This window comes from Anas platyrhynchos, chromosome 2 (assembly GCF_047663525.1).
Source record: "Anas platyrhynchos isolate ZD024472 breed Pekin duck chromosome 2, IASCAAS_PekinDuck_T2T, whole genome shotgun sequence".
Classification (NCBI taxonomy): Eukaryota; Metazoa; Chordata; class Aves; order Anseriformes; family Anatidae; genus Anas; species Anas platyrhynchos.
The window spans coordinates 36807310-36832690 of record NC_092588.1 but is presented as its reverse complement, the minus strand read 5'-3'; the positions used below and the strand labels follow the sequence as shown (position 1 = coordinate 36832690).

General features: G+C 38.1%; 1 protein-coding gene across 1 annotated transcript in view; it reads right to left on the bottom strand.

Moving 5' to 3' along the window:
• Positions 1–25381, bottom strand: part of CYP7B1 (cytochrome P450 family 7 subfamily B member 1) — a 122470-nt gene that overhangs the window by 18726 nt on the left and 78363 nt on the right. The window contains exon 2 of the mRNA XM_027452287.3: positions 4073–4209. Coding sequence (XP_027308088.1) covers positions 4073–4209 — 137 coding nt within the window. The remainder of the gene's footprint in view (positions 1–4072; positions 4210–25381) is intronic.

Genomic DNA, 25381 nt, shown 5'->3' with positions numbered 1-25381 from the left:
AATATGTATAAACACATGAAAAAAAATACTTTTGTTACTGTATTTATTAAATGTCTCTAGCCAGGAAAGTGGAACCCCTGAATAACAAAGGCAGCTTGTCTATGTACCTCAGAGAGGATCTAATTTTAGATCTCTTCATTAGAAAATGATTAAAATCTAAAGACTAAAATCTGCAGTTAGAAAGTTATTGCTGTAAGATTGGTTACAGAAGCCTTAGCAATTACAATCATTCTTGCACACGGTTGCAGCCGCACAGGTTACCACAGTGCCTGCCTTCCATCCAGCAACACTCAGAATTAGAAAGTCATGCCCTAACATCTCCCTTACCCTAAGCACCCTTCAAGATCTGAAGAGCAAACATCCAAACCCTAACAAATGTTCTGACCTCAAGGTATGACTTCAAAGTTTTGAGTGTCAATATTGCAATTCATTTTTCTTTTCAAATCATTTCATTGTCGCTGTTGAAGTCTCTTCCCACTTATTGTCCCTGGTGGTGTTTGATACCAACAAATGGAAACCTTTCCTCAAGTTTCCACTTACTATACAGTATTTTAAAATGCATTCCCTCTCACACCTCCCATGCCTTTCCATTGCAGCTAATGGCAAGAATTACCTCTTGTAGTAGTCTTTTCTAAAACGGTACCAAAATATTGATTCTTGTGAGTTTCCATCAGAGTACTGGCAAAAGTAAATGTCAGATCAACCAAAAGTGGAGGAATGCCACATGCTTTCCAAATCACGAAGCTTTAACTATGTGATGTATTTATACAGAAACCACTGAAAGCACAATGCCTTTCCTTGTTAGAATGCAAAAAAATACCTTTAACACACACACATAAAAACAAAACAAAACAAAAAACCCAGGTCATACAGAAATGTCACACTCCAAATCTCAGTAGTTTGGCTTTTTTATTTAGTACAATAGAAACAAGTCAAAATAATAAATGTATACTTGTTTCTCTAAAAAGCCCTCTGAGCTTTTTTTTTTTTTTTTAATATGGATTCAGAGAATTTATATTCCTTGTCCAATCCTTCAGTTTGCATTACAACCGTGCTGCAAATAGCTTGGTTATCTCCTTGTAGTTTACACAGTCTCCTAGAAAAATAAGATTGATGTGGAAAATATGAAAATTGTCAACTTTGGTAAATCTGAGCACAGAAGCCAGTATTTGTATGATAGTTAAGAAATTACTCTAATAATGCATTCTGGAGCTTTTTAATGCTAATGATGAAAGACAAGCATTTCATATGACATATAATGATGGATGTTATTTCAGTAATGCTTGCAGCATACTTCAGCTTTGTAAGGGGTTCATGGAAATTACCTTTTGCCTAAGACAGAAAAATGTGGTATTTTACTGTAGGTGTGTCATGATTTAAAAGAAAAGAATGACTTATTAGCAGAATTATAAAAGGCCAAATGTGCTTAGCAAAAACACCGGAAGACAGATTACTTTATCAAAATCTGAATTAGTCTCATTGACAGTGTTGCAATGCTCAGTATCATTCCTAATAATGTATCATCAAACGGAGACAAAGTTTAATCCCAAGAAACTGTGAGAAAACTGCTTCAAGTTCTTTATGTTCTTACCTAGCTGTCTGCCTACCCGGCTGATCCTTAGCAAGCAGAAAGCTTGGGCTGGGACATACTGTCATCTAAAAAAAACCACTCAGTATCTCTCTCTTTCTCTCTTCCCTTCCTTCTTCTTTTCTTTTCTCTCTCTCTCTTTTTTGAAGACTATCGCATTTACGTAATCGTCCTCTTATTAGGAAGATTCTGCTGAACTGCTGACAATGATGTACAGTAGTGCTTCGCCGGTATGACGTTTGGGGAAAACGATTCTGCTGCACCACCACACAAAACCAATTAGAGAACTATTTTCTGCGACAGGTCAGGAATTTACATTGTTTCTCATAGAAAGATGTGCTTTTTAATTTCTTTATTAAGATGACATCCATGTCCCTTGCGACTTTTAGGGATGACAATCATTCGCTCATCACATGGGAAAGTACAATCAGCGAAATCGCATTACCGGTACGGGGCAATGACAGAAACTCCAAGCATCGTTCCACATTTTCCAAATGAACTAGTTTGAGAACCAATAATTAGAACAATACATATTGATAGGATTTGTTGACAGAACCTATAGTCACTCACCAGGGGGCTAAAGTAATGATAGTACATACACAGCCGGCTACGTTATGTTTGCTGAACATACAAACATCATCTTTGTCAAATCACTGAGACACACAGAAAACCTGCATGTCTCGGAATCAGGACAGGACATGAGCTACCAACTAGCTTCATCTTCTTTTTCAAGTTGTGATTGACAAGCTGTTTCTCAGTGAAAACTTGATGGTCAGTATGTTTACACTGAAAAAAGAGAACTTGAGGTAGTATCTCCAATACAACAAATTCACAAAACCAAAGATTTCCTTGTATAAGGCTGAAACAATATCCGTAACTCAGTCTATTTACCTGTACATATGAAAGCTTTTGCAAAATACCTAAAAATAGGGAGATGAGTTGAAATGGAATTCTGCTTATTATGCAAACAGAAATTCATTAAACTAAATTACACTCACAGATTGCTTAAAGACACAAATCTCTAAATACAGTCTTATATAAAACAATAAAAAGGGGAAAGAGAAATAACTATTTGGTTAAACAAATTAAGGATTCTGAAGTATGACTGTATCTGCTTTCATGAATGCATTATGGTAAGTCTTTGAATTATTATTAATTTTACTCACAAGAAGCCATTATTGTACTCACTCATTATCATGTGAGTATACATTAACAATAAAAAAGACTATTTCAAATAAAATTAGAGTTGAACATGTGTTAAACTCACTTCAAGATGAAACACAACAATTTCCAAAGGAATAATAATAAAAAAAGAATGAATAATAGTAAAAAATACATTTAACAGCAGTAAAATGCTCTTCCAAAGGACAATAGAATATATTCGGTAACAGGAAGAAAAAAAATGTTAATTAAACATTCTGCTTGTAATTTAATTAATAGACTTCTGAAGAAAATAAATATTTGTATTGCAAAACATTGTTTATATGGAAAAATAAAGCTAGAATCACTGCCACAAAATTAACAAGCAAACTTTACATTTTACATTTTTTTGAAACTCTCTAAAAATACAGGAATAGCTAAAAATGAGGTAGACTTAACTGTAAAGTAATAATTGATGCAACTATAAAATTCATCATTTGAACAAGGATATCAGCATGTAGAGGGACAAAAGATCCATAACATCTACCTACTAATAGGAGTTTGCCTTTTTCTGAACAAAGGAAAATACTTGATCTTAAAATGATTTTAGTAAAATGTGTATATATATATATATATGTAAATTTATATATCTGGGTTTCATTCAAGATTCCAGTTTCATTCTGTGCTTTTCTGGTACATTTCAGTGTATATGTGAAATCACTCAAATGTTTGTATTTGAGCTAGCGTAGTAAAACAGCTATAAATACAGAAAGCAGCAAGGTTATATCATACTTTATTATATTGTTATTTTCAGCAAGCATGATCAGAGTAAGAGACTGGCAACAGGAAGTTTCTGTGTTCCAGTCCTGATTGTATCACTGAGTCAATGTGTCATTCATTCCCTTGTGTTCCTGTCAACCAGTTGTAAAATGTGTGAGAACATATTCTGCACTTTTTTTCTTAAGTGTTTTCTAAATTTAATCTGATATTTTTCTGTGCAGTGTCAAGATGATGTTAGTTCTCCTTTCCTTAGGAAAAAAAAAAAAAAAAAACCACAAAAAAAACAATACACGTTTATATGTGTTGGGAAAATCTATGTTCAGACATTACTTGTCTAAAAATTCTGTCGATATGCATATATACCTATAGCTGTATATAAATACACATAACCATAACTAAATATTGTGGATACTTTTTATGTATATAAAACATTTGAATTTAATGTATTGTATCCTATGGTATGCTGAAATGTTTTTGGTTAAGTAAGATTCTAAATTAAACATCTGAATTAATATTTAACATCACTGATGGAAAAATCAAGAGAAGTACAAAAATACTGCTCACCAGCAATATGTACAGTGAAAATATCTCCAAGTTTCTTTTGCTGATCCAGTAAGAATTTGTAAGCATCTTTTCTAAAAATCAAAGCTTTCCCAAGGTAAGGAATCCAGCCATTTATTAGTGGGGGCTCTCCAGTCTTCCTGTTAAAAACATAAAAAAAAATCAGGAATTAGCTTTGGCATGAGAGCAACTCATCTTTATATCTATTTATATATTACACTTAGACCTACCATCTATGCATATAATTCTTACAATGTATAATATGTTGTACAGAAAGTTCTTCAGATATGACGGCAGGTTAAATCTAATCACACCTCTGAGCACAGAAGGCTCTGTGTGGTGATTATGAAAAATAAGAGGGAGAAATTGAGATGCATTTAACTACAGGTCGTCCAGTTATTACCATAAAGTTATGAACACAGAAAAATTACATTCCGCAGAAAATCTCACAGCGAAGAGTCCTCTCGTTTTCAATATTTTGCATGTCAAAGGAAGATGTATCAGAAGGCAATTATGACAGATTTAGGTAAATAGGACGCTGACATACCACACTAAACGATTAGCTTTACAGATAAGGTTTTAAGAATTTCCATTTACCAGCACACAAAAAAAGCTACCATTCTAATTAAATACCTTTAACATAAAGAATAATAATAGTGGCCAAACATTAACCGTAATAAATCTTAGACTTTGTATGTGTATAGTCTGCTAAGCCAGAAATATGTATGAACAGTTTAAGATGAAATTCTAGATAATTATATTTGTAATCCATCCTGAAAAAGCAGCCATGGTGTGTTAGTTATGTTTGTGGAATAGTATAATATACCTTTCAAAATTCTAGCAAGTTATATTTTTCTTTACAAAGGAAAAAATGTCCTATTCCTGTCCTTTTCACGCTGTCCTATTCCTAACTGCAAGTAAACGTCTTTCCTTCGTGCTGGTCTTTAGTTGCTTGAATCTGATTTACAACAAAGAAACATAAAGCATGCTTGCTCTGGAAAGGATTAAAACAAATATTCACGAACAACTCTGATGCTACATCCCATCTGTGAAGGTGACTTATACTACATGCAGAACAACTCATTCTGATTAAACACAAGATATTTACTAGCTCGGATCTAATCAAAGATCAAGGGATCACAAGCTTTACTACTATCATACACAGCATGGATTTTTATGTAGCTGGATTAACCCTATCATAGGCACATTCCTCCTTGAACTGCTCAAATAGAAATTAAAAAAAAAAAAAAAGGTAAATGTATGCTGAATTTATTTTTTTAAATTTTTTCTAATTAAAACTTTCTGTGGAGGAAATTATAGGTCAGTGATTTGCTCTCTTACCGCAAAAAAAGTTGGAATAAATTTAGTATAAAGATGAACAGATGTGGCCAAATCAAGTTGCACATCTTGAGCTCTTTCTGTTTAACTGGCCACTAATTACAAATGTTGGTTTTCAATAAAATAATTTTGTTAACTGGAAAATAAACATTGCAAACATTCTAGTACAAATTAGAAAATTTCACAGCTTATGTGTTTGCACTGGCTTTTTTGGTTCTTTGGGTTTTGAGGGTTTGGGGTTTTTGTTTGTTTGTTTTCTGATGATTTCTTGATTGTGGGGAAGGTGCACATCGCGTAAACCAACATGCTATATGTCCTCTCACAGGCAAGTAACACCATTATTTACTTGTGTGGTGCAGCAAACTTTGTACTGGTTAATTCTGTGTTAGGTGAAGACAAGACAAGAACTAATCTGAGATTACATCAGAGGGATCACCAACCCTGGAAGTGTAACAGCCCACTCAATACCCTTAATTATCCCCTCAAAGCTTGTAATGAATCTGGATGATTTACCAATTTCCCCCCCCAGACTACACAGTCCCACCAGCGGCCTCCTTTCACTTCCTGGACTGGACGCGACACCCCGTATGTAGCCCTGTGACAAATATTTAGATAGGCTTTTTGTCATATTCTAATTTAATGCATCTAATTTCACTCTCCGTGTTCTGTCAGTCGGTCAAAAGCTGTATTCTTCACCAGCTTTCCGCCGGGTAAAGAGGACGCAGCTCAGAGATCCAGGGGAAAATTAACTTAATGCTCCGAGTCCGTGGGATCACATCAGGGAGACGTTTTGCTATCGCGAAGACGTGAGGGTCACCATTCGCTGCAGCCGTGTTCAGCTCAGCAGCAATAAGCTTAGTACCACTGAGCACCGTGGCATGGCTCTGTGCCTTCCAGAGGGAAACGCAGCACCCGTTCGACTCATGACCCACAGCGGGCTGATAACAGAGACCTGTCTTCATCTCCATCTTTGCTTCTCTTTTGAAGATGGAGGTTGTAATGACTCATAGATGTCTGCCAACACACAGCGAAGAAAAGAGCGCAGATGAGGCTTTCTTGCCCCCTGAAATGTAATGCTTCACTGCACAAAGCTTTAGGCAGTACTGCTCACCTCAGCTGGGCTTCCTGAAAACCTCACCTTCTCACCTGCAGTCTGACAGAACTCAAAAGTTTGTGCTGCTTTTACTACCTGCACCGTGCTGCTTTTACAGCTGTTGGTATGACCTACCAATGAAGCCCACGCAAACTTTCCCCTTTCAATTAATTTCTTACAATTTTTACCTCAGGGCTCACACTTCAGATAAATGATCGGATAAAATCTGATCATTAGACAAGATACGACAAATGTTAATCTTAGTGTTTTCTTGTGGTATTGATTTTTGTATCAAATGTAACACTTGCATCAAATGTAAATATCTAAGAAATATATATTTTTTTTAAAGCAGTATTAAGTGTTTTGATGGCTATTTAAGTTGCTATTTAAGATGGCAACTTTTTATATTCAAGCACTGAGAGCTTCCTACCTGACTATCCCATGTATAATGGTACTCAGTTCTAGTTTAACTGCTTAAAACCTAATTCACTTAACACACTGAGCATCTCATATTTGCTGCATGTTCCTTAATTTTGTTGTTGTTGTCATTTTTTTCACATATTGGGTTATTTTTACATATATACAGGAATATCTACACTTAACTGAGAAATCTCTTTACAATCAGTAAGACTTAATATGAGCAAATTTTATAAATAAAGCACCAGCAACATATCCAATGCAATCTATCAGTAGGCAGATCAATTAAAAAGTGGAGGAAACCAATGAAGTTGTATCATCCATCCACCACGGGTAAATTGATAATTTCAAATAACATTGTGCAAAAAGTCTTATGGCTACAAAATACAATGAATAGATTATTGATAACTGTAATTTTTCTTTCCCTTTCACGCTGAAAAGATGCTTCCTTGTTAGCATGTAATGAAAAAGAAGCAAAGTTTTGGAGTTTGTTTACAGATTCTTTAACAGGAATTTCTGAGCTCACCTAAAACATTTAAGTCACTGACTCAGGTGTGACTATTTAGTTAGTAAGGTAACAGTATTAAAAAATTTGTTTGTTGTATCATTTATACCTCATTTATGGTAAGCAGCAGTGTAGTAAACCAAATGAAAAATATACTGCAACATAAATTACATGAAAAAAAATAGATTATATATATATATATATATATATATTACTTATTTATTTTATTTCAAAGTTTTCTAAATGTTGTTTTCCATTAGTAAAAGGGAATTATTTGGGAAACCCAAATTAGGTCAACATTTGTGAGGCTCTGTAAATGTCAATGTAGATTTTTTTTTTTTATTATTGTAAAGTAAAAACCCTAAAGATCCACAAGCAAACAGACTTTGCCAACATTTATCTGTAACAGAAATATTATTGCTTTATAAAAGCACACAAGCCTATCCTTTTGCTGGTTACACCACTCCTCTGCAGTGCAGGGCATTGGATCAGTGTAAACGAGAGGAGAATCTTCCCCATTTCACTCGTTATTTGTATTCCAAAGGAGCAGATGCCTTCCAAATTATGCAAAAATCCACAGCACATCTAGTACTATAGCAGATGAACAGGTTAATTTTTCTCTTTGCACATAATAAATCATAAGTGCTTTAACACCCATAGTCGCATTTCATGAACATAAACCTTCTGTTTAATAATGTCTGTTTACAACTAGAATCAGACATACAGTAATCTCTTGCCTGGGATAAACATTAATCCAGATCTGTCTAGAAAAATTATACAATTCATTACCATAAGTAATCTCTATTGTGCCCTGTGCTTAACCTTCATCTTTTTTCCTGTCCTATAATCTTGCAAATCCACTGGTGGTGTATGATTGGCATCTGGTGTGAGCACAGCCTCCGCTGCACAAAGAACGACCGAAAAAGCCACACAAGAAAATGTCACTCTGCAGGGCACCGCTGGCTCCGCCAGCCGCTTCTGAGCAACTCGCACCAACGGGTGAAAGAAACCCCAAGCTGGGGAGAAAAAGAGCCCAGCAAAGTCTAACTGTGCCACTTGCCACAAAGGAGCCATTTGCACTTTCTAAACCATCATTACCACCCACACAAACTAAAGGCTTTGGTCTCATTTCTCCACATCACTTTTGGTCAAACTACCACATCCTACGTCGACGTTGGAGCAAACCATGCTGGGGGACTTCAAGGAATAGAAATGTGTGGGCACAGGAGTAGAACAAAAGCTATTATGAACATGTCAGAGCAGTCTGAGATTATTCACAGGCTCGATCACAATATTTAAGCAACAAGACATGACAGACAGTGTCTTTCCAGGGGCTTATAAGCACTCTAACTGTGAGGAAAAGAATGAGGCCAAAGGCTTCAACCCCAACAAAGGTAATCCCCAGAAATGTGGTGTCTGGAGTGTCTCATTGTATTATGAAAGAGAGACACAGGAAACTTAGGACAGGAGAAAGCCAGCAAGTCCTTCTTTCTTTCTTTTCTTTTTCTCTTTCTTTCCTTTCTCTCTCTTTTTTTTTTTTTTTTTAATTTTGCAGTTAGTTTCTCCCAAACCTTTTCATAGCATTAGGTGTTTGAATCCATGAGGATGAAACAAAACAAAAAATCAGAACTTTCTTTCAGACATTTGTCCACAACAAAAAATTTTGATACTTATAAAATTAAGCAGGCTTTAAACACCCCATTGAAATTATTTGCCTCAGCGATCCCCTGGCACTCAGAGTTTTCCAGGTTGAACACGTGCAATATTTAAAAGTATTCCCTGAAGGATTACACAGAAAAGAGCTTTAGTAATATAGTCTTCTACCTTTGAATTCCCAGCTTGAACACTTCCTGCAGAGGTGAGGACCAGCTGTTGCTCCTATCTGATCACTACCTGGGGGTTTACGTAGAGCAAATGGATTCACCAGCCCATGTCTTGGCAGAGAGATGCACATGAGGACTGACTCAGTGAAGAAGCTAGCTCTTCACACACAGAAAGGAAAACTCACCACCACTGCCTACACCTTCATCAAGGTAAACTGACTGCAGCACTCAATGGTGTGCTCAAAATTTTGGGAAAAAAAGAGTTAAAAAGCAATGCCTAGACGCAGGAAATACACTTTTGAGCACACCAAAAAAAGAAAATTGTATTTGTTCTTTCAAAAAGAGCATATGGCAAGGACTGACTATAATGGTGATGTGTGACAAACTAGTAGAAATGCTGATGAGAACGAACCAACCAACCAGTGAATATTAAGGCTTCCCTCTCCCTCCTGAAAAATGCAATACTTATACTGAAAGTATTTTTGTCAAAAACTTCTGGGATTTTCAATAAAAATGCATTTCTTCTGTAACAGCATACAAGCTTTTTGTTGTTAAGAACTCTAACTTCTGTAGTAAACCCTTCATTACAAGAACCTATTCACCTATTATTTTTTCCCCTCTTCTATTAATTTCATTTGGGTCATCCCTGGATATCCAAAAAAAAACAGTACTCATGCAGCAGCTCTGATATATTGCTGTCTAGGATCTTTTTTTTTTTTTTTAGCTACATTATCTTAGCAGCTGTAGGTTCACACTGCACTTATCACCTCTTCAAACTTGTGTGTTGAAGGGCACATCCGAAAATTCAACCATTACTTGCAGTGACTGGCTGGGGCATTGCATAAAAACCCAAAAAGCAGGAAAATAACATTTTGAGAAATCGCTCTGAACAGTTTAAAAATGGAAACCCACTGAAAAAGCCCTTTTAGCTTAGGTATACCAGAGGCTTAAAATTCCCAGAAGGTTTCTACACAAAAGGTAATTTGAAGTTTCATAACAGCCAGAATCCGAGTCATGGAAAAGACTCGGTAAATGCAACAATAGTTCAGTGATATTAGAAGTTAATACAAATTCAGTGCTTATGGCCCCTTCTCTGAAATGCTATGTTGTCTTTGCTATGGGTGAAGTCAATAAAAGCAGCTCATGGTTATTTTATCATATCTTACATTTGGAATCACTTGCCCAGTCTGGGTATTTTCCTTTCTTAGTTCAACTGTGATCAAATAAAAATGGTCTAGGAAGGGATGCTGAGAGGTTACTTATTTTGTGGTTCATATTCCAGGTAGGCTACTTCATGGCTACTTCATGCCAAAATCTTCTCTCTTACTCCCCTATGGTGCTCTTGAAGATAGTAATGGAGTCTCCAGTCTCCCCAAGCAATCTGTCCTTATCAGAAAATTTCTCCTCATGTCTAACCTTTATCTTCATGCTGCACTTCAAGCCCTCTACTTCTCATTCTGTCTACAAAGGATAAGAAAATAAATGAACCCCTTTACTTCTGCAGGGGAACTTTAGGTACTTTAGGTATTCAAAGGTACTTATCATGTTCTCCTTTAGTCTTCTTTGGGTTAAACAACCCCAGGTTCTTCTGGTACTTCCTCACAACTGTTTTCTAGAGCTCTGTGTACTCACACCAATCCTCTCTTGACTTCCTGAAGTTAGCCCACATCCCCCCTGGAAGCACCACACAGTGATTACCTTGTGCATCTTGTGGGCGATGCGCCCAGCTCTGCACCCCAGCACAACTTCAGCTTTCTGATCAGTATCACAACAGCAATGAGAAAAAACAGCTTCAGAACCATTACAGACCTCTGCCTTTTCCCAGAGAAAAGATCCGCTCAGATGCTGCTGGTTAGTCCAAGTTTTTCCAGTTTGCCATTGGAGCACTAATCCCTCCTTTGCAGCCCCCTTCTCTTTTAATATTATCCAGAAACATAAAATGCTTTTTTTTCCCCTATATTCATGTGAGAAGGACTGGACAAGAATATGAACTCCACCAGCATTTCCCTTTACCACTGTCAGGAACATATTTACACTGCACAATGACTGACTTCACCAACAACCCAACAACTCTCGTCTGATATCCATCTCTTCCATAATCCATTTCTGCACTTTAATACATTGCCTTACTGCAACACATGTTAAAACCGTACACAGAAAGTAGCTCATAGTAGGAAATCATATTAACCGTCTGGCCTAGAAATGACAAGTGAAGTGTGGATAAGAATGTCAGCACTCCACACAGAAATATATTCAAACATGCAGAAATCATTCCTTACGTAATAAAGAGCAAACAAATAAATTCAGGCAATCTCAGAAACAGTGGTGGGACATCATCACGTTTAAAAAGCCATGTTAACAAGGAAAGTGAGGAGAATATTATACATCGATGTTGCATCTTCTGTGTGTATCAACTGTATTTTCTTTTAGTAGAAAGTATAGAATTTCAGAAGTAAAAAAAAATAATAAAATTCAACTATTATTTTCTCTGAAACTGTAGGAATGTTAAATAATGAAGGATGTTCATTAGAACAAAGCAGGTAATGAAAATATAGGCTTTATTTCCTGTAAGTGAGCTGTCCAAAAGTCTGGTTTCTTGGTTAAGCCAGACATCTTGAAGTTCTCTATAATCAATGGAGAGAAAAGGTGTGAAAAGGCTTTTTTCAAAATATTGCTCTTTACTAACAACAGATAGGTTAGAGATGCTCACTTAGGTGGTAGAGGGAGTGCATCCATCCTTTTGAACGGAGTACATTATATACCACTCCAGGTCACCAAAGGAACACTGCAGAACATTGGTCTCTCACTTGCTCTATCTGCCACGTACATGATTTGCAAATACCAGCAGCCAACTCCTGATTTATCTACGTAATTACACAGAGAAACAGGGCCACTTACTCTGTCTTAAAATCTGCATGTGCATAGCTTTATATGAATAAAAAAAAATCATTTAATGTTTAAAAAAGATGCAACACAGCTATGAAGTTTTTAATTAACAATTTCATGACTTCCACAATTACGGCCATGCATTCCCCAACTGGAAGTACATGAGGAATCTAAAAGCAATTTTCTACCACTCCTCCTAGTGTTTCAGATGTCAGACATTTCATGAACCTTATTAAAAAATTAACAGTCAGGACACACGCATTTTGCTAAAAAAATGTACTGAAAAATTCCAAAGTCTGAAGAGTTGAATAAATACAAAAATGTCACAGATACCTTGCTTAGTCCATTTATTTGTAAATACAACTCTAGGTTGGGATGAAGCACTGAGAGAAGGTGACTACTCCTGTCACTAATGCATACATCAGATGAGAACGGCAATTGAATAGAGTACTCAGTGAATGTTTCAAAAACCTTACTGTTTTTAAGATGAACACAATATCAGAAGCTTATGCCTTCTTCCTTGTTACAGGATTATATATACTCGCTTTCCAGATTGCTGTTTTCGATCTTTTCCTTCTTTTAAAAATCTATTGCATGTTAGGAGAAACAGTCTTGAAACCTAACTCTCCATTACAAATTCATTCTCTCCCGCTTCGTCTCCTTCTGCCACCAGCCTAGATTAACATCTCCATTTCTCCATCTGAACTGATGCTATGCTTGAAATCCCCCCTTTTTTTTCTCTCCCTGCCCTCCACAACTTTAGCTTTTACTTCTTTCAGCACAAAATATAGGCAATTTATTTCAGCAGAGAGCATATTGTAATCTGCACTCTTCTTTTGCTCCTCACTAGTTGTAATGTCTCTTTCCCTATTCATAGACATACTTCAATGCTCTCTCCTCGAACCCCTCTTCTTCTGAAAATTCCCTACTCCATTTTCCATTTCCCCTGAATCCTGTCTTTCCATCTTCTCTTTCCCTAAACTCTGCTATGGCTCTGCCCCTGCCTACATTAGTCTTTTGCAAGCCACACTTTCTCAGAGTTCATAGCCTGATAAAACCCGATCCTGCCTTAACAAGCTGCCACAATTAGGGGGCAACAAACTTGATTATTTCCAAATTTATTTTCCTTGGGCTGGATAGTGACACCTTTCACACCGCTGTGCATATGAGAAGCACCCTTCTATTATTCATGCTGCACACTCTGTAACAGCAGCCTCATTCAGCATCTAGTCTGATCCGAGTGGATATGAAGTGCAGTCTTTCACTAAATATTCCTGGGTAGGACTAGCCTGAAACTAGACATCTCATCATGGGAGAGATTCTAAAATATCTAAAAACATTTTTATTTTTAAGCATTAAAAAAAAAGAAAAGACTTTAAATATATTTCCCGTCAAACAGCTGCTCCTCTATTTTACTTAGCAAGTACCAGAAAGAAGGCAGCTGCAGCCTGCTCAGTGTGCCCACAGACTTTCCCTGCTCCTGGAAGAACCGACGAGAAGGATGCTTGTGCCCTCTTCTCCTTGTGGGGATTTTCAGGGCAGCCTGTGGACAGCAGCAGCCCGTGCAGACACCCTGCAAGCTGGGCGATGGATTGTGCTGCTCACAGACAGCCTCCCCCCGACCTCCCCCTGGGGTGTCCTCATCTGCTTCTCCCTCTCCTGAGCCTCAAACTCTGCTGAGCCTGTAACAGATTTAATGTGTATTAATTTAGGAGCTTCGGTGTATTGCCTGAAAACAATGGTTTGATGCTTGGGAAATATATTCCTTTAATTGGTCTGCGCCTGCCCTTCTTAAATATTTATGTAAACTCTATTGTGTTCAAGGGCATAAGGGTTAAATCTAAATGAAGTTATTGGCTTTGTGTTTGTTAGCGTTCTCTGGAATGTACGACATCTTCGTCAGTTTTAGGTAACCGAGCTAATTCCAATTTTAGGTAAATCAGGATGCATTTTCATTCTGCAGTCACAGAAAGCTAAAATATTATTAATTGGAGATTGTAAGATGCAACGATAACTGAGACATCATAGGTCTGGACATGTTTTAAATCCCTCTGCTGTGAAACAGGGAGTAGAAAATACAAACACAATTCTCAATTTTTTAAATTAAAATGAGCAAATGTCAACTTGGGTTGGGGACTAATCAGAGGCATTACAATTGCAAATTAATACTTGTTTCATTATTTTCCTAAGTTCTTTCCTCCAGAAAATAATATTCATTTTACAAAAGCATCATCTTTTTGAGGAGTCCAAGATTTTACTGTCCTTGATTTACTGAAAAATGACTTTTTTTTTTTTTAAAAAAAAAAACACTACTCAATTGCATCATTTCCTACTCTGGTTCAAGAGTATAGGATAGATCTTGATTTTGTTCAGATTTAGATTTGAAATACAAAGTGCCTAATTTTGCAGTCATCTGTACTTGAAGAGATGGAACCCAAACACCACATCTAAACACACTTCTGCACTTTCTAGTCCACTTAGCATGAAAATGATTTAAAAGAGCACCATCAAACAACTTTCAACATTGTAAAATTTTCAACTGAAATCTAGTTTTTAATTCAAACACTGCGACTTCAGTTAATTTCTAGTTAAGTTCACCCCCCCTGCCTCTAAACTCAGTGGCACACCTGGCAGGTAACAGTAATTTCCATTTTCCATCCAGTAAAAGCGTGAATTTGAAAATTACAAATTTCATTTAAGAAACATTCAATGTTTTGTAAACAGCTCTTCCAACTGAGCACCATCACACCTGTTTTTAAGCCCCACATTATCCAACTGCTGAATGCCAAGCAGTAGGTGAGGCAGTCTACACACAGAACACAAAATTCTTTACAGTCTCAAAGCTTCACGAGTCTTTGGAAATTTAAAACATTTCCACTGGGGAGATGATAGGAGTTTGAGGTTCTAATGAAAAGAAAATGAATGCAGTCAGAGAAAGTGAAAGAGATTCAGGATGTTTTGTCCATGTTTACGTGATTGTGCAAAAACAGACGTAAACCTGGGACTCTGGCCAAGTTGCTCACCCATTCGTCTTCTCCTTGCTGAACCACCCCCACAACTCGCCCCTCAGCTAGTGCAGAAGGCCATGGCTGTGGGCAATGGCTCAGAGTACACCCAAGGGTCCTCTCCTGTGTGGCCTGTTACTTGACCTGGCAGGTAGCCCATGTGCACCTTGAATTTCGCTGTATGACTGTTGCTGGGTGGACCAAACAGCCCAGATTTCTCCCCAGAAGACAACTGGGATCTATAGGCAGTCTGAAACTCCACCAGCTCAGGTTGCCAAAAAGGTTTGTATGAGGTGCTGGGTCTTGTGAATGCCCCAGACATCAGACTCTGCTGGGATCAGCACCTCAGATGCAGCATAGATGCTGCTTGCAATCTTATTTCCATCTGTATGCCTGTGTCCTGAAGCATGCCCTTCCCATTATCCCGGGACTTGCATATTTGAAGTCTGGTCAGGTTCTACAATGTTGAATTTCTCCAACTGAAAGCTGTCATGTCTTACAAGTCCAATAGACTTCCACTGTATCATAGGTTGGATATAAACAGCATTGTAAACTGATGGAGAAACGTGCAAAATGTGAACTTACTGAAGTCAGTACTAGCTTCGCTATTCAGACTAACTGGGAAGATTTCATGTCGTGTGTTGCACTGTGAAGTCAGGTATGCAGTCAGTCCCAAATTTTGTATTAAAATGTACACGCTGTCCTGCTGCTCATAAAAAATGGTGACAGTAAAGGGATGCTGAGGAGTGCATCCAAAGGCATGGCCAAATCCTGAGTAACAGGTTTCTCTAGCTACAGGAAAAAAAAACTTTTAAATACTTTGGTTATAAACTTGAGTCTTTATAGAAGGAACTGATGTTATTCTTTACCAATAACTGTTCCATTTATATGCTGTATCATGCACCTTTGCCTTTATTATTTTTCAATTAGAAAAAAAAACACTAAGAAAATGAAAATTAGAAATGAAAGGTTATCAGTAACAATTTTTAACATTTCAATTCCAAGCATTTGCACCATTCTGATCCAATGTAGCCTTCTGTTAATGATACATCTGTCATTTCATTGACACCCCTAAACAGCTTTATTCTCTTTTCTAATTAAGAGACAAAGCTGATTATGTCAATCTATGAACTGACATCTGAGTGCTTTTGTTACAATGTAAGAAGCAATGAATATGACTATTGTTATGCTAAAACAAAAAACTTGGGAATTTTAACTGAAAAACCCAAGATGGCAAAATATGTACTGGCTAAATTAAAACAGATTCTTCCTATTCATGCAAAAGGCACATGTGATTGTATTATTTAATTAAATGAAGATACTGTGTGAAAAATGAATTCCCAGCCACAGAAAACATAAAGCAACAATGATACATAATATGCCTGACTAAAATATGTGAGAAGAAGCCATCAGATCATAAACTATCTCAAACAAATAAATGACAGGCTGAACCATCAATCCTCAAGGAAAAAAAAAAACATTAGATGTATAACAATCCAAACTGCTTGTATACAAAGACATGGTTTCAGCCCCATCCTGTTAAATCAGATACCTGCTCAGTGGGGTCTCCTGCACAAAGGAATACTTTCTGGAAATATTCTTCTGTAGTGACATATGCATTAGCAGGGAACACAGCAAATAAGCAGCTTTCACCACATCCTCCAAGCTACCATAAATGTTCCTCTGTTTTGTGAACCAGAACTAGCTGCAGTGACTGCTCAACGTGGTGAACCGACAGGTGTTTTTGTGACAACACTGTGGATGGGATGAAATGCTTGCTATTGTAGGGATGCCTTTGTGTTTGGATGGAGATGTGCTGGACTTGGAACAATCTCCCACATACCCACACTAATTGCTGTAATCTGTGTCACCTAAAAAGGCCACAGAGCAAACAGAAGCAGGCAAGCTCCACAGATATCTTCAGTATTTTGGGATGCTCGCAGTTTTCAGGCTCGAAGATACCATGAAACAGTTTTCCCCTCAGTTGTGATTAAAGGCAGCAGAGGTTATGTGTCTCATCTGACAGCACCAGAGCTTTGGTACCGGTGTCTGTGCTGATGAACTCACAGCTGCAGCTGCTGGCAGGAGAGCACAAAGCCCTTTCCAAGGAGCTCCACTGCCTCTGCGAGGGATTCCCACAGACGGTGCCGGTGTCCTCAGGACAGAGGCTGACACAGCTCTCCTGGCATCCACTAAGCTACATGAATTTGCACCCTGAAGAGCTAGTCTTCAGCTGTTGACCATGTCAACTAGTGTTAAACACAGATTTTTCTTTATTCCTTTGAAAACGTTTATGTTTATTTTTTTTTTCCCTAACTTGCACACTGCACCTATGGTTACAAATTACCACTCTTTTACCATTTTCTGGTGAAGGAGTCGCATCCTTTTCCCTCAATAATTAGAGATAGTGACTGGTTGAATGTCTGTGACCTCAGACTGGGAAAAAAACTCTGTCTTTGCCTTCACTGAGCCTTAGTCAGCAAGGAAGGTACCTCCTTGCACTTTTACTAATATACATCTGAAATTATAAGCTATATCCTTTGCACTAGATATGCAGGCTAGACACATTTCTCTGCATAACTGCAGGATAGGTGATGTTTACTACTTATAAAATGAAGTGGTCTTGCTCGGTACAAAAAATCACTCGTGTTGTACACCATGGAATACCTAGCTGACTGAAAGCAAAATTTTGGGAAGTACTTTAAAGGAATTCTTAAAAGGGGTAATAATTTTTCCTCAGCCTCAGGATCTCCTCTAACAGCGTGCTCCATTGCCTACTGTTACTAAAAGCAGTTTGATAGCACCTAGTCCTGATAGCTACCTGCTGATAAGGCTGGGCTGCTCCCTGTTTAGTGGGAGAAAGGGAAGATCTCAGAATGTATGATCTTTGATCTGGAAAGCTGCAGCTTCTTCTTCTCAGCCAGAACCATTTCACTCAAATAGAACAGAAATTACAAGAGTGGGAAATTTAGAGAAGAGTTTGGAAACACATCATGCTCTTAACTGCAGCTTCCATCTGATGTCAGGTCACCTCAGAGGTGACTGAGAACAGTATCACACCACCCTAATCCAAATGTAAATATCTAGAGTTAGGATAACTGAACAAAAAATATTGCTGGTATTTGGCATTGCCTTGGGTTTTTCTGTTGATCCGGGTTGCACATCTAGTTTATAAGAGCAGGAAAATAAATAAATAAATAAGCAAATGTGCAGACACAGTGGTATGAATACACTTAGCAGCATTAATTTATACCTTGCTATTGCTAGGCCAACTAATACTGGTAAGTAGAAGTATCAGATTAGCATTGGTACGCTAACAAAGCAGGCTGTGCTGGTCGCAGAATTCATGTACGAGTGCTCGCCAACATGCACAGGAGCAGGACCTATACCACAGTCAGTATCACAATGACATTCCCAGGGAAAGGGGACTGGATGTTGACTGAAGAACTGTCCTCCACAAATTGCCTTTGAACAGCAGATTTGTAAATCTTTGTAACAAAAAACTGCAACCGCACCTGGCCTTTGCACAGCCTCAGAGCTGCTCCTGCCCGTGCTGGGATCAGCCCCCTCCGGGACATCAGCTGCCACCACCGGGCACTGGACATCTGCCAGTCACAGCATAAGCAGCATCTTCCAGCAGAAGAGGCATTACAGTCCCTTCTCTTACTCCTCCTGCCACCCCCCCCGGGACACGGCCGAGGGCAGAGAAGTGCAGCCAAGACTTTGCTGTGCCCCAGCAGCTCCTTGCTGCTGTGAGAGGGTCACTGGCAGCCAGAATGATTTAGAGCAGCCTTCAGGCTATTCTAAGTTACAGCGAGGGACTTGACTGACTCATTGCCGCTCCAGGACTGTGGGAACATAAAGCTACCTTAAAGCCATTTTCAGACATCCCTGCTTCTGAGCCGTGCTATTTTATCCTTGTCTGCAACTGAAAATAAATGAGACCGCAGCTTGTTGGCGAGTCCTGTGGCTGCAGCAATGGGGTGGCTTCCTTTGCCTTTCTCCTGCCTTTGTCCTTCTGTCTGTTTGGGTTTTGCAGCTAGCTCTGGGAGTGCTTGCAGTCCCATGCTCGAGCAGAAATGGTGATCCATGCCAGCCTGTGCTCTATTGATCAGTCTCACAAAGCTGAGGCTCCCGTTGGCTGTAGGGCTCTGCGAAGTCAAACCACACACAAATTTGTTGTTCACAAACAAGGCGTGCAGCATTCTGCTGGTCCACATGTGTGCCCTGCCCACCAGGAATAGTTTGGTAATTTAGCATCTTAATTAAAAAAAAAAAAAAAAAAAAAAAAAAGCTGCCTGTGACAGGCTAAACTGAAGGGAGATCAACTGTTTCGTTTCAGTGCTTATCAGCTTGCTTATATTTTTACTCCACAGGGACTTTGATTTCCATTTCTGCATTAATAATCTATGTTGTTGGCACACAGAAAATACAAAACTACATTTATTCCCCCAATTTCTGTAGTATCCATGCACTTACTATGCACTTTCCGTTTTCTCTTCTTTTTTAGATTTGCCATTTTTAATGCTCTCTCATGTATTTTTCACACTTACCCTCTTTGTCCTTTTCCTCAGTAATACCTTTATTAAATTCAATCTTTTTAGTAAAAAGTACTTCCATTTTTTAATATCATTGCTTCTTCTCCATAATTATCCGTATTTTACATTTCATTAAGCAGACAGCTTTAATTTTACTTTTTTTCTGACTGTTCCTTTGATTAGCCTGTTTCTTGTCTTGACCCTTTCATTTTATTTTCTCTTCTGTAATTTGCTTCTACTCTGCCTAACCAATGTGTGTCTCTTTTCAAGTGTGCTTCTATTCTGTATTGCTCTCCTTATCTTTGTTATCAGTGCTTATCTGTGTTGCTCAGTGCTGACAGAGTTCTTCCCCTAACCCTGTGAATGACAGTGACAGCGTCTGAGTGGTAGCTGGCAGATTTAGGCACAGGAAGTATCTGTCTGAAAAGATTTTATTTGGTTTTATTTTTGTTTTGTCTGTAAAATCAGACCTCTTGAATCCTAGAGCACCAGGGGGCATTGTTTCATTTAGAAAATAAAAATTGCCATGATAGCTATTAACTCCACAACAAGTCCACTGCAACACCAATCAGATCGAAAAGGGAAAAAAAAATGGTGCTACTATGTCAATCGCAGTGACCAAGGTGGGCTACGGGTCAGATGCTTTGATGCTTGAAGATGGGTATTGTTCTAGAAAGCTGTTCTGTAGTAAATCAGAAGTGTCACACCTCTGACCTCCATTCCTGTACACCTCAATGTTCAACTATTGCATCGAAGGGGAAATCAGAGGCCAGACATTACAACGACAGCTCCTGAACAGAAACCAGGATTTAGTCAATGGTGGAAAATATTGAGTGAAGTATCTAGAAGGAACAGGCAGCGATGGTCAAGGGAAATTACACATAAAAGTAAAGAAACAGCCTGAACTGCCATTAAAATGAATGGAAACGTAAAGCAGCAGGGAAAAGTGGATTATCTCCCAGGATTGGGCCCAGTGGCGATATTTTTGTGGTGTCATTAATAGGCTGCATTTTATATAACCAAGTGAATGGTAATAACAAACCTAAGTGCAACTTCACAGCTGACTAAACTTGTAATAGCAACAGGCAACTCTATTAACACTAGTGAAACAATGCTGTTTGCCAAAGAAAAAGAGAAAAACAAGGCAGCAAAACTGTCTACAATTATGAGGGAAATCATCTATGTAACAACTTAACTAATGCCCAGAAGCCGAATGACTCACAGCATTAAGGAAATTGGAAAGGGTGCTCAGTAGTATTATATAATTCGGGACACGTACATTAGAATATTGCAGTCTTACCATGCCAGCAACAAATTTAAGCATTGTGCAATATATGGCTCCAAACCCTGCAGAACATAAGTGAATGCTTAATTTAAACTGCACTGCAGAATTAAGCATGTAGCTATTGACAGATTTTGGATCTAAATGCTCAAATGTGGATTTGTTGTTGTTAAGGGAGATGCTTTTATTTTTGTATGATTTGATGTTTGGGTAGCTTGAAGAGTTTTTGCTCTATGACTTGGGCTTTAAGTGCCTACGTAAGGAAACAAGTGAAATGTAGCTACCTCTGGAGTGTTTGATGCTGCTGCTGAACTTCTGATGGAACTGACTGCCACTGCGTAATGCGTGAAACATTCACTGTTCTCACAACGATGTGCATTGCCACAGCTCTGCTAGTTCAAGTGATAATGACCCATGCCCAGGGCCAGGCCACATACAGATCATAATAAGAAAATTAGAGCCAGCTTTATGTCATACTCCTGATCCATGAATCTGGGGTGGCTTCCATCTAAGTGTAAAAAATGACCCTTTTTTGGCTTGGACCCATAACAAGACATCTCTTGACCTGCTGAAATCCACAGAAGCTCCTGTCTGGCTTGCAAACTCAGATTTCCTCTAGGTGGAAGTCAGAGCCCCAGAGGTGGTGGCGCATGCCCCACTGGAAAGTCATCTGCAAGGTAGTGGGAATCAGATATCAAGATCAAAACCCACACAGCAAAGTTATTACAGAACAACTATACCATAAATCCTCCATTTCTTTATGTTGCCTTCAGATGCTGAGCCCTGGTCACTCTGCATCCCAACAACTGGGCACTGCTTAGCATATCATAATCTTCCTCTGAACGGCATATTGATTTTCCATAAGAAAGTGAGCAGACAATTCATTGTTTGTTCTAAAGACCACTTAAGACCTGAGAAATATATGTCTATGGATATGCACATACAAATAAATCAACAACCAAAATATCAAAGACAAAACCTTCCTTTTACCCCTCTCTATTTTTTGCAAACCTTTTCCTATTACTTGCAATAGTTTCTTCATTTTTATTAATAAAGCTCATATTGATGTTTCTCCTTTATAATGCAAAAAAAAGCATACATTCACACCATATATAAAATCATATGCATTATTACACACACCTATGCAGAGCTGAAACAACACCTGCAATTTGCCTTACTGTGTTGTGTTTTACCTCCTTGTATATTTTTCAGTTCACCATTACAACTGAAATGATTTCAAATGCTCATCTTCTTGTTATATTATAAGCAACCTGTTGAAGTCTAATTGAATACCAGATAAGTAATTTAATCTTGAGCTTCTACTGCCATCTGTAATATTAGCAAAATGCTGTAGGTAAATTATATCCATATACCCAATTGGTTAAAAGAGTTTACAGTTCTTCAAGAAAATGTTCGGCACAACAGCTTGCAGTAACTCTGTGTATTAATTTCCATTCTATTATCAACCATATCTTTTATTTATTTTCCTGTAAATTTGCATTTTAGAAAATAAGTATTTATGTTTATTGTTTCCTCCATTAAGATTTGTTTTGGAAATAATAAGGCTAAACTTAAAATTTATTGTTTACAATTAAAGAAAATCTGTGATCAATGAATGCTTATTTGTGGAGTAAACAATTTGAAAACATAGGTTGAAGTTTGAAAAGGGGTGGATGCAGTGTCATTAACCTATCATCTAGATAAAATTCACCTAGGGAATTTGAAAGCATTGTTGCAATGCAAAGTCTATAAATACACTTCAGGGTAAGTCTTAATATCTCTAGCTGAAATGTCCTTTTAGAAAATATAGAGACATGTCTTCTATTAATATCTAATGATGAATACACATCCGCATCTTCAAGACCAGTGCTGAAAGCTAAACCTAAGCAGCTCTGTAGAGCTGCAGCTATATTATATCTGTCATTTCCTAGACTGTAATGCTAAAGAGAATGTTATTGTTAATTTCAGTTTAATGTGTGGATAATACTGTCCCTAGGCACCAACTTTCTACCAAGAAGGTTAGATCATTGCAATAGCCACATAATTAATGGCATTATCAATTTTCTTACTTTTTAAACATTTGCTTTTTGTGAGAGAAGATTGTTGCATTTTTTCTAAAAATGTCTTTACAACTAATTATCTTTCAGTGCAGCAAGGAAATAGGAAATGGATATTAATTGTACAGGACTCCTTAATATTGCTGGGATTATCTCATTTTTAATTACAGGTGACACAAATGGTTACAAGCCTGGTTGTTTGTGTAAGGAATGTGACAAAATACTTATAGCTGCTGTAGTATACCATCTTGTACAGTGTTTGGCCCAGTTAGGAGCTTACATAAAATACTCCAGTCTGCCTTGGAAAGGCTCTTCAGACTGCAATATCAGCTATTCAAAGTTTCAACACAGAAAATGAACTGCAGTCATCAGTTCAAGTCTGCCTTGCAGCCAGTGAGTCAGGGACTTCTTCCTAGGAGGTTTAAAGCAGTTGTGCTCACAGACAATATGCAGCAACGTTTTAATGCATCTTGTTTTAAAGAGATCACTGCCATAATAAAGGCCCACATTCTTACTAAATTAGAAGCCCTTTATGAGTCAAAACTTGAGCTGATAATCCCACTAAAATGTCAATTTCCTAACAGCCTGACGTGTACAGTCCTGTGCTCGTAGGATCCCCATCCTCACTGCCCTTCCTGGCACGGCAAGTGAGCAGAGGCACGTTTGGTTGCGATGTGCCCACAGCATTCAGTCCTCAGCTAGTGGGTCCTGTCTCTAAACGTAGCAGACACCTTTCCAAAGACCCATGCTCAGAAGAGCTGCCCGAGATACATGTAAGTTCCTGGAGAGTGAAGAAAAAAAGAAAGGCAAGAGAGAAAGAACAGCGTCAGGAGCAAAACAATGAAGAACATCGAGATGAAAAAGAAAGAAATAGGTCTAAGAGTCATCCAAAGATCTAGGAAGGCAGAAAACTGAAGAAAAACGCTGAACTCCAGGGAACAAACTTCTAGTTTCTACAGTATGGTTTCCACAGATACCCTGTCAGGCTGATCTGATGCCCTCTAGTCCTTATGCTTGAAAGGACAGCCCTTTAAAATCTATAGGATCTGGACCACGTTGATTAAGATATTGTCTTTTTGTTCCCTGGAGGTCAACATTTTTCCTTCTTTCAGGTCTTTGTATTCCTTAATAATTTCTGTGTGAAAATTTTCTTGTTTATCTAAAGCTTAAAATTGAGCCACTTGTGGGTTATATTGTTATCCGTAGGTACAAGAATATAAGGATCTCCACAACTCACCTGAGAGGGTACAGCAGGTTTTCTTATGTGCAAATCTGCTTTATTTTTCTCAGAAAGCACCTACATTTTTCTGATGCTAGTACCAGCAACAGGATGAAACCTTCTGATTCCTTCAGGTGATATCAACTGCAGTTGTTCTACAAAAATGTGGACAAACTTTCTGCCTCAATATCTCTGCTTTCTTATGCAATGCCCTTCAGCTGAGCCATTTCCTGGGTCATGATTTACTATCTGTAAATGAATAAAGGGGAATATGGCTTATTCTCACTAATTTGGCCCTTCAGGAGTCAGATTTTCTTAAAGTAGAAGAAGAGAATAGATACTGCTCTGAAGGCCAGGAGACCAAACGGAAGGCAGAAGAGAAGACAGGGGATTAAGCAATGTACAGTTCAAGCACCAAGACACAGGGAAAGAAGTACAGATCATACCTCCATGAGTACTTGAAATATCACCTAGAAACTCCAAATAAAACATTTTAACACCAGGGAAGAAATGGGAGAAGAGAGATGCAGAATATCAGTGAAGTTGTACTGTGCCATCAATCCCTTTTCACAGTGCATTGTTCTATTAAAAAGAAAGACTGGGCAGAATTACCCTCAAGTTATCTATCATAAACAGTTCATACGCTATTAAATGTGCTAGCTGGAATTTAAATTCAAAGCCTACATCTCTTTCACAGTTACTATGGAAGCGCCTACCCTCTGTATATTTCAGATCTACAATCTTAGACTTGGCCTTCTTTGCATACTAGATTATAACAAAATGTTGCCACTTCTTCCTGAAAATATCTCTGAACACTGACCTTTCTCCTCTTCCATACAATGAGAAATCTCATCAAGTGTCCAGATGGGCCCTTCAAAGCTACTGGAAATGGTTCGGTAAGGGCTCTGCTCCTTCTTCTTCATTCTGACCATGTTATAGTTGGGGTGTTTTGGTGGGGGACCAGGAAAAGAGGCTGCCCTGTCCTGTTGCTTTCTTTATTCCTCTGCATCAGGTTCAAACTGTTCTCTGTTGCTAAGACTCTTCATGGCTTCCCTTTGCTCTTGGGGAAAATGGAGTTTCCAACTAAAGTGCCATGCTGCCACCAGTACAATCTCTCAGTGTTCCCTTTCCTGTTACACATCTGTTACA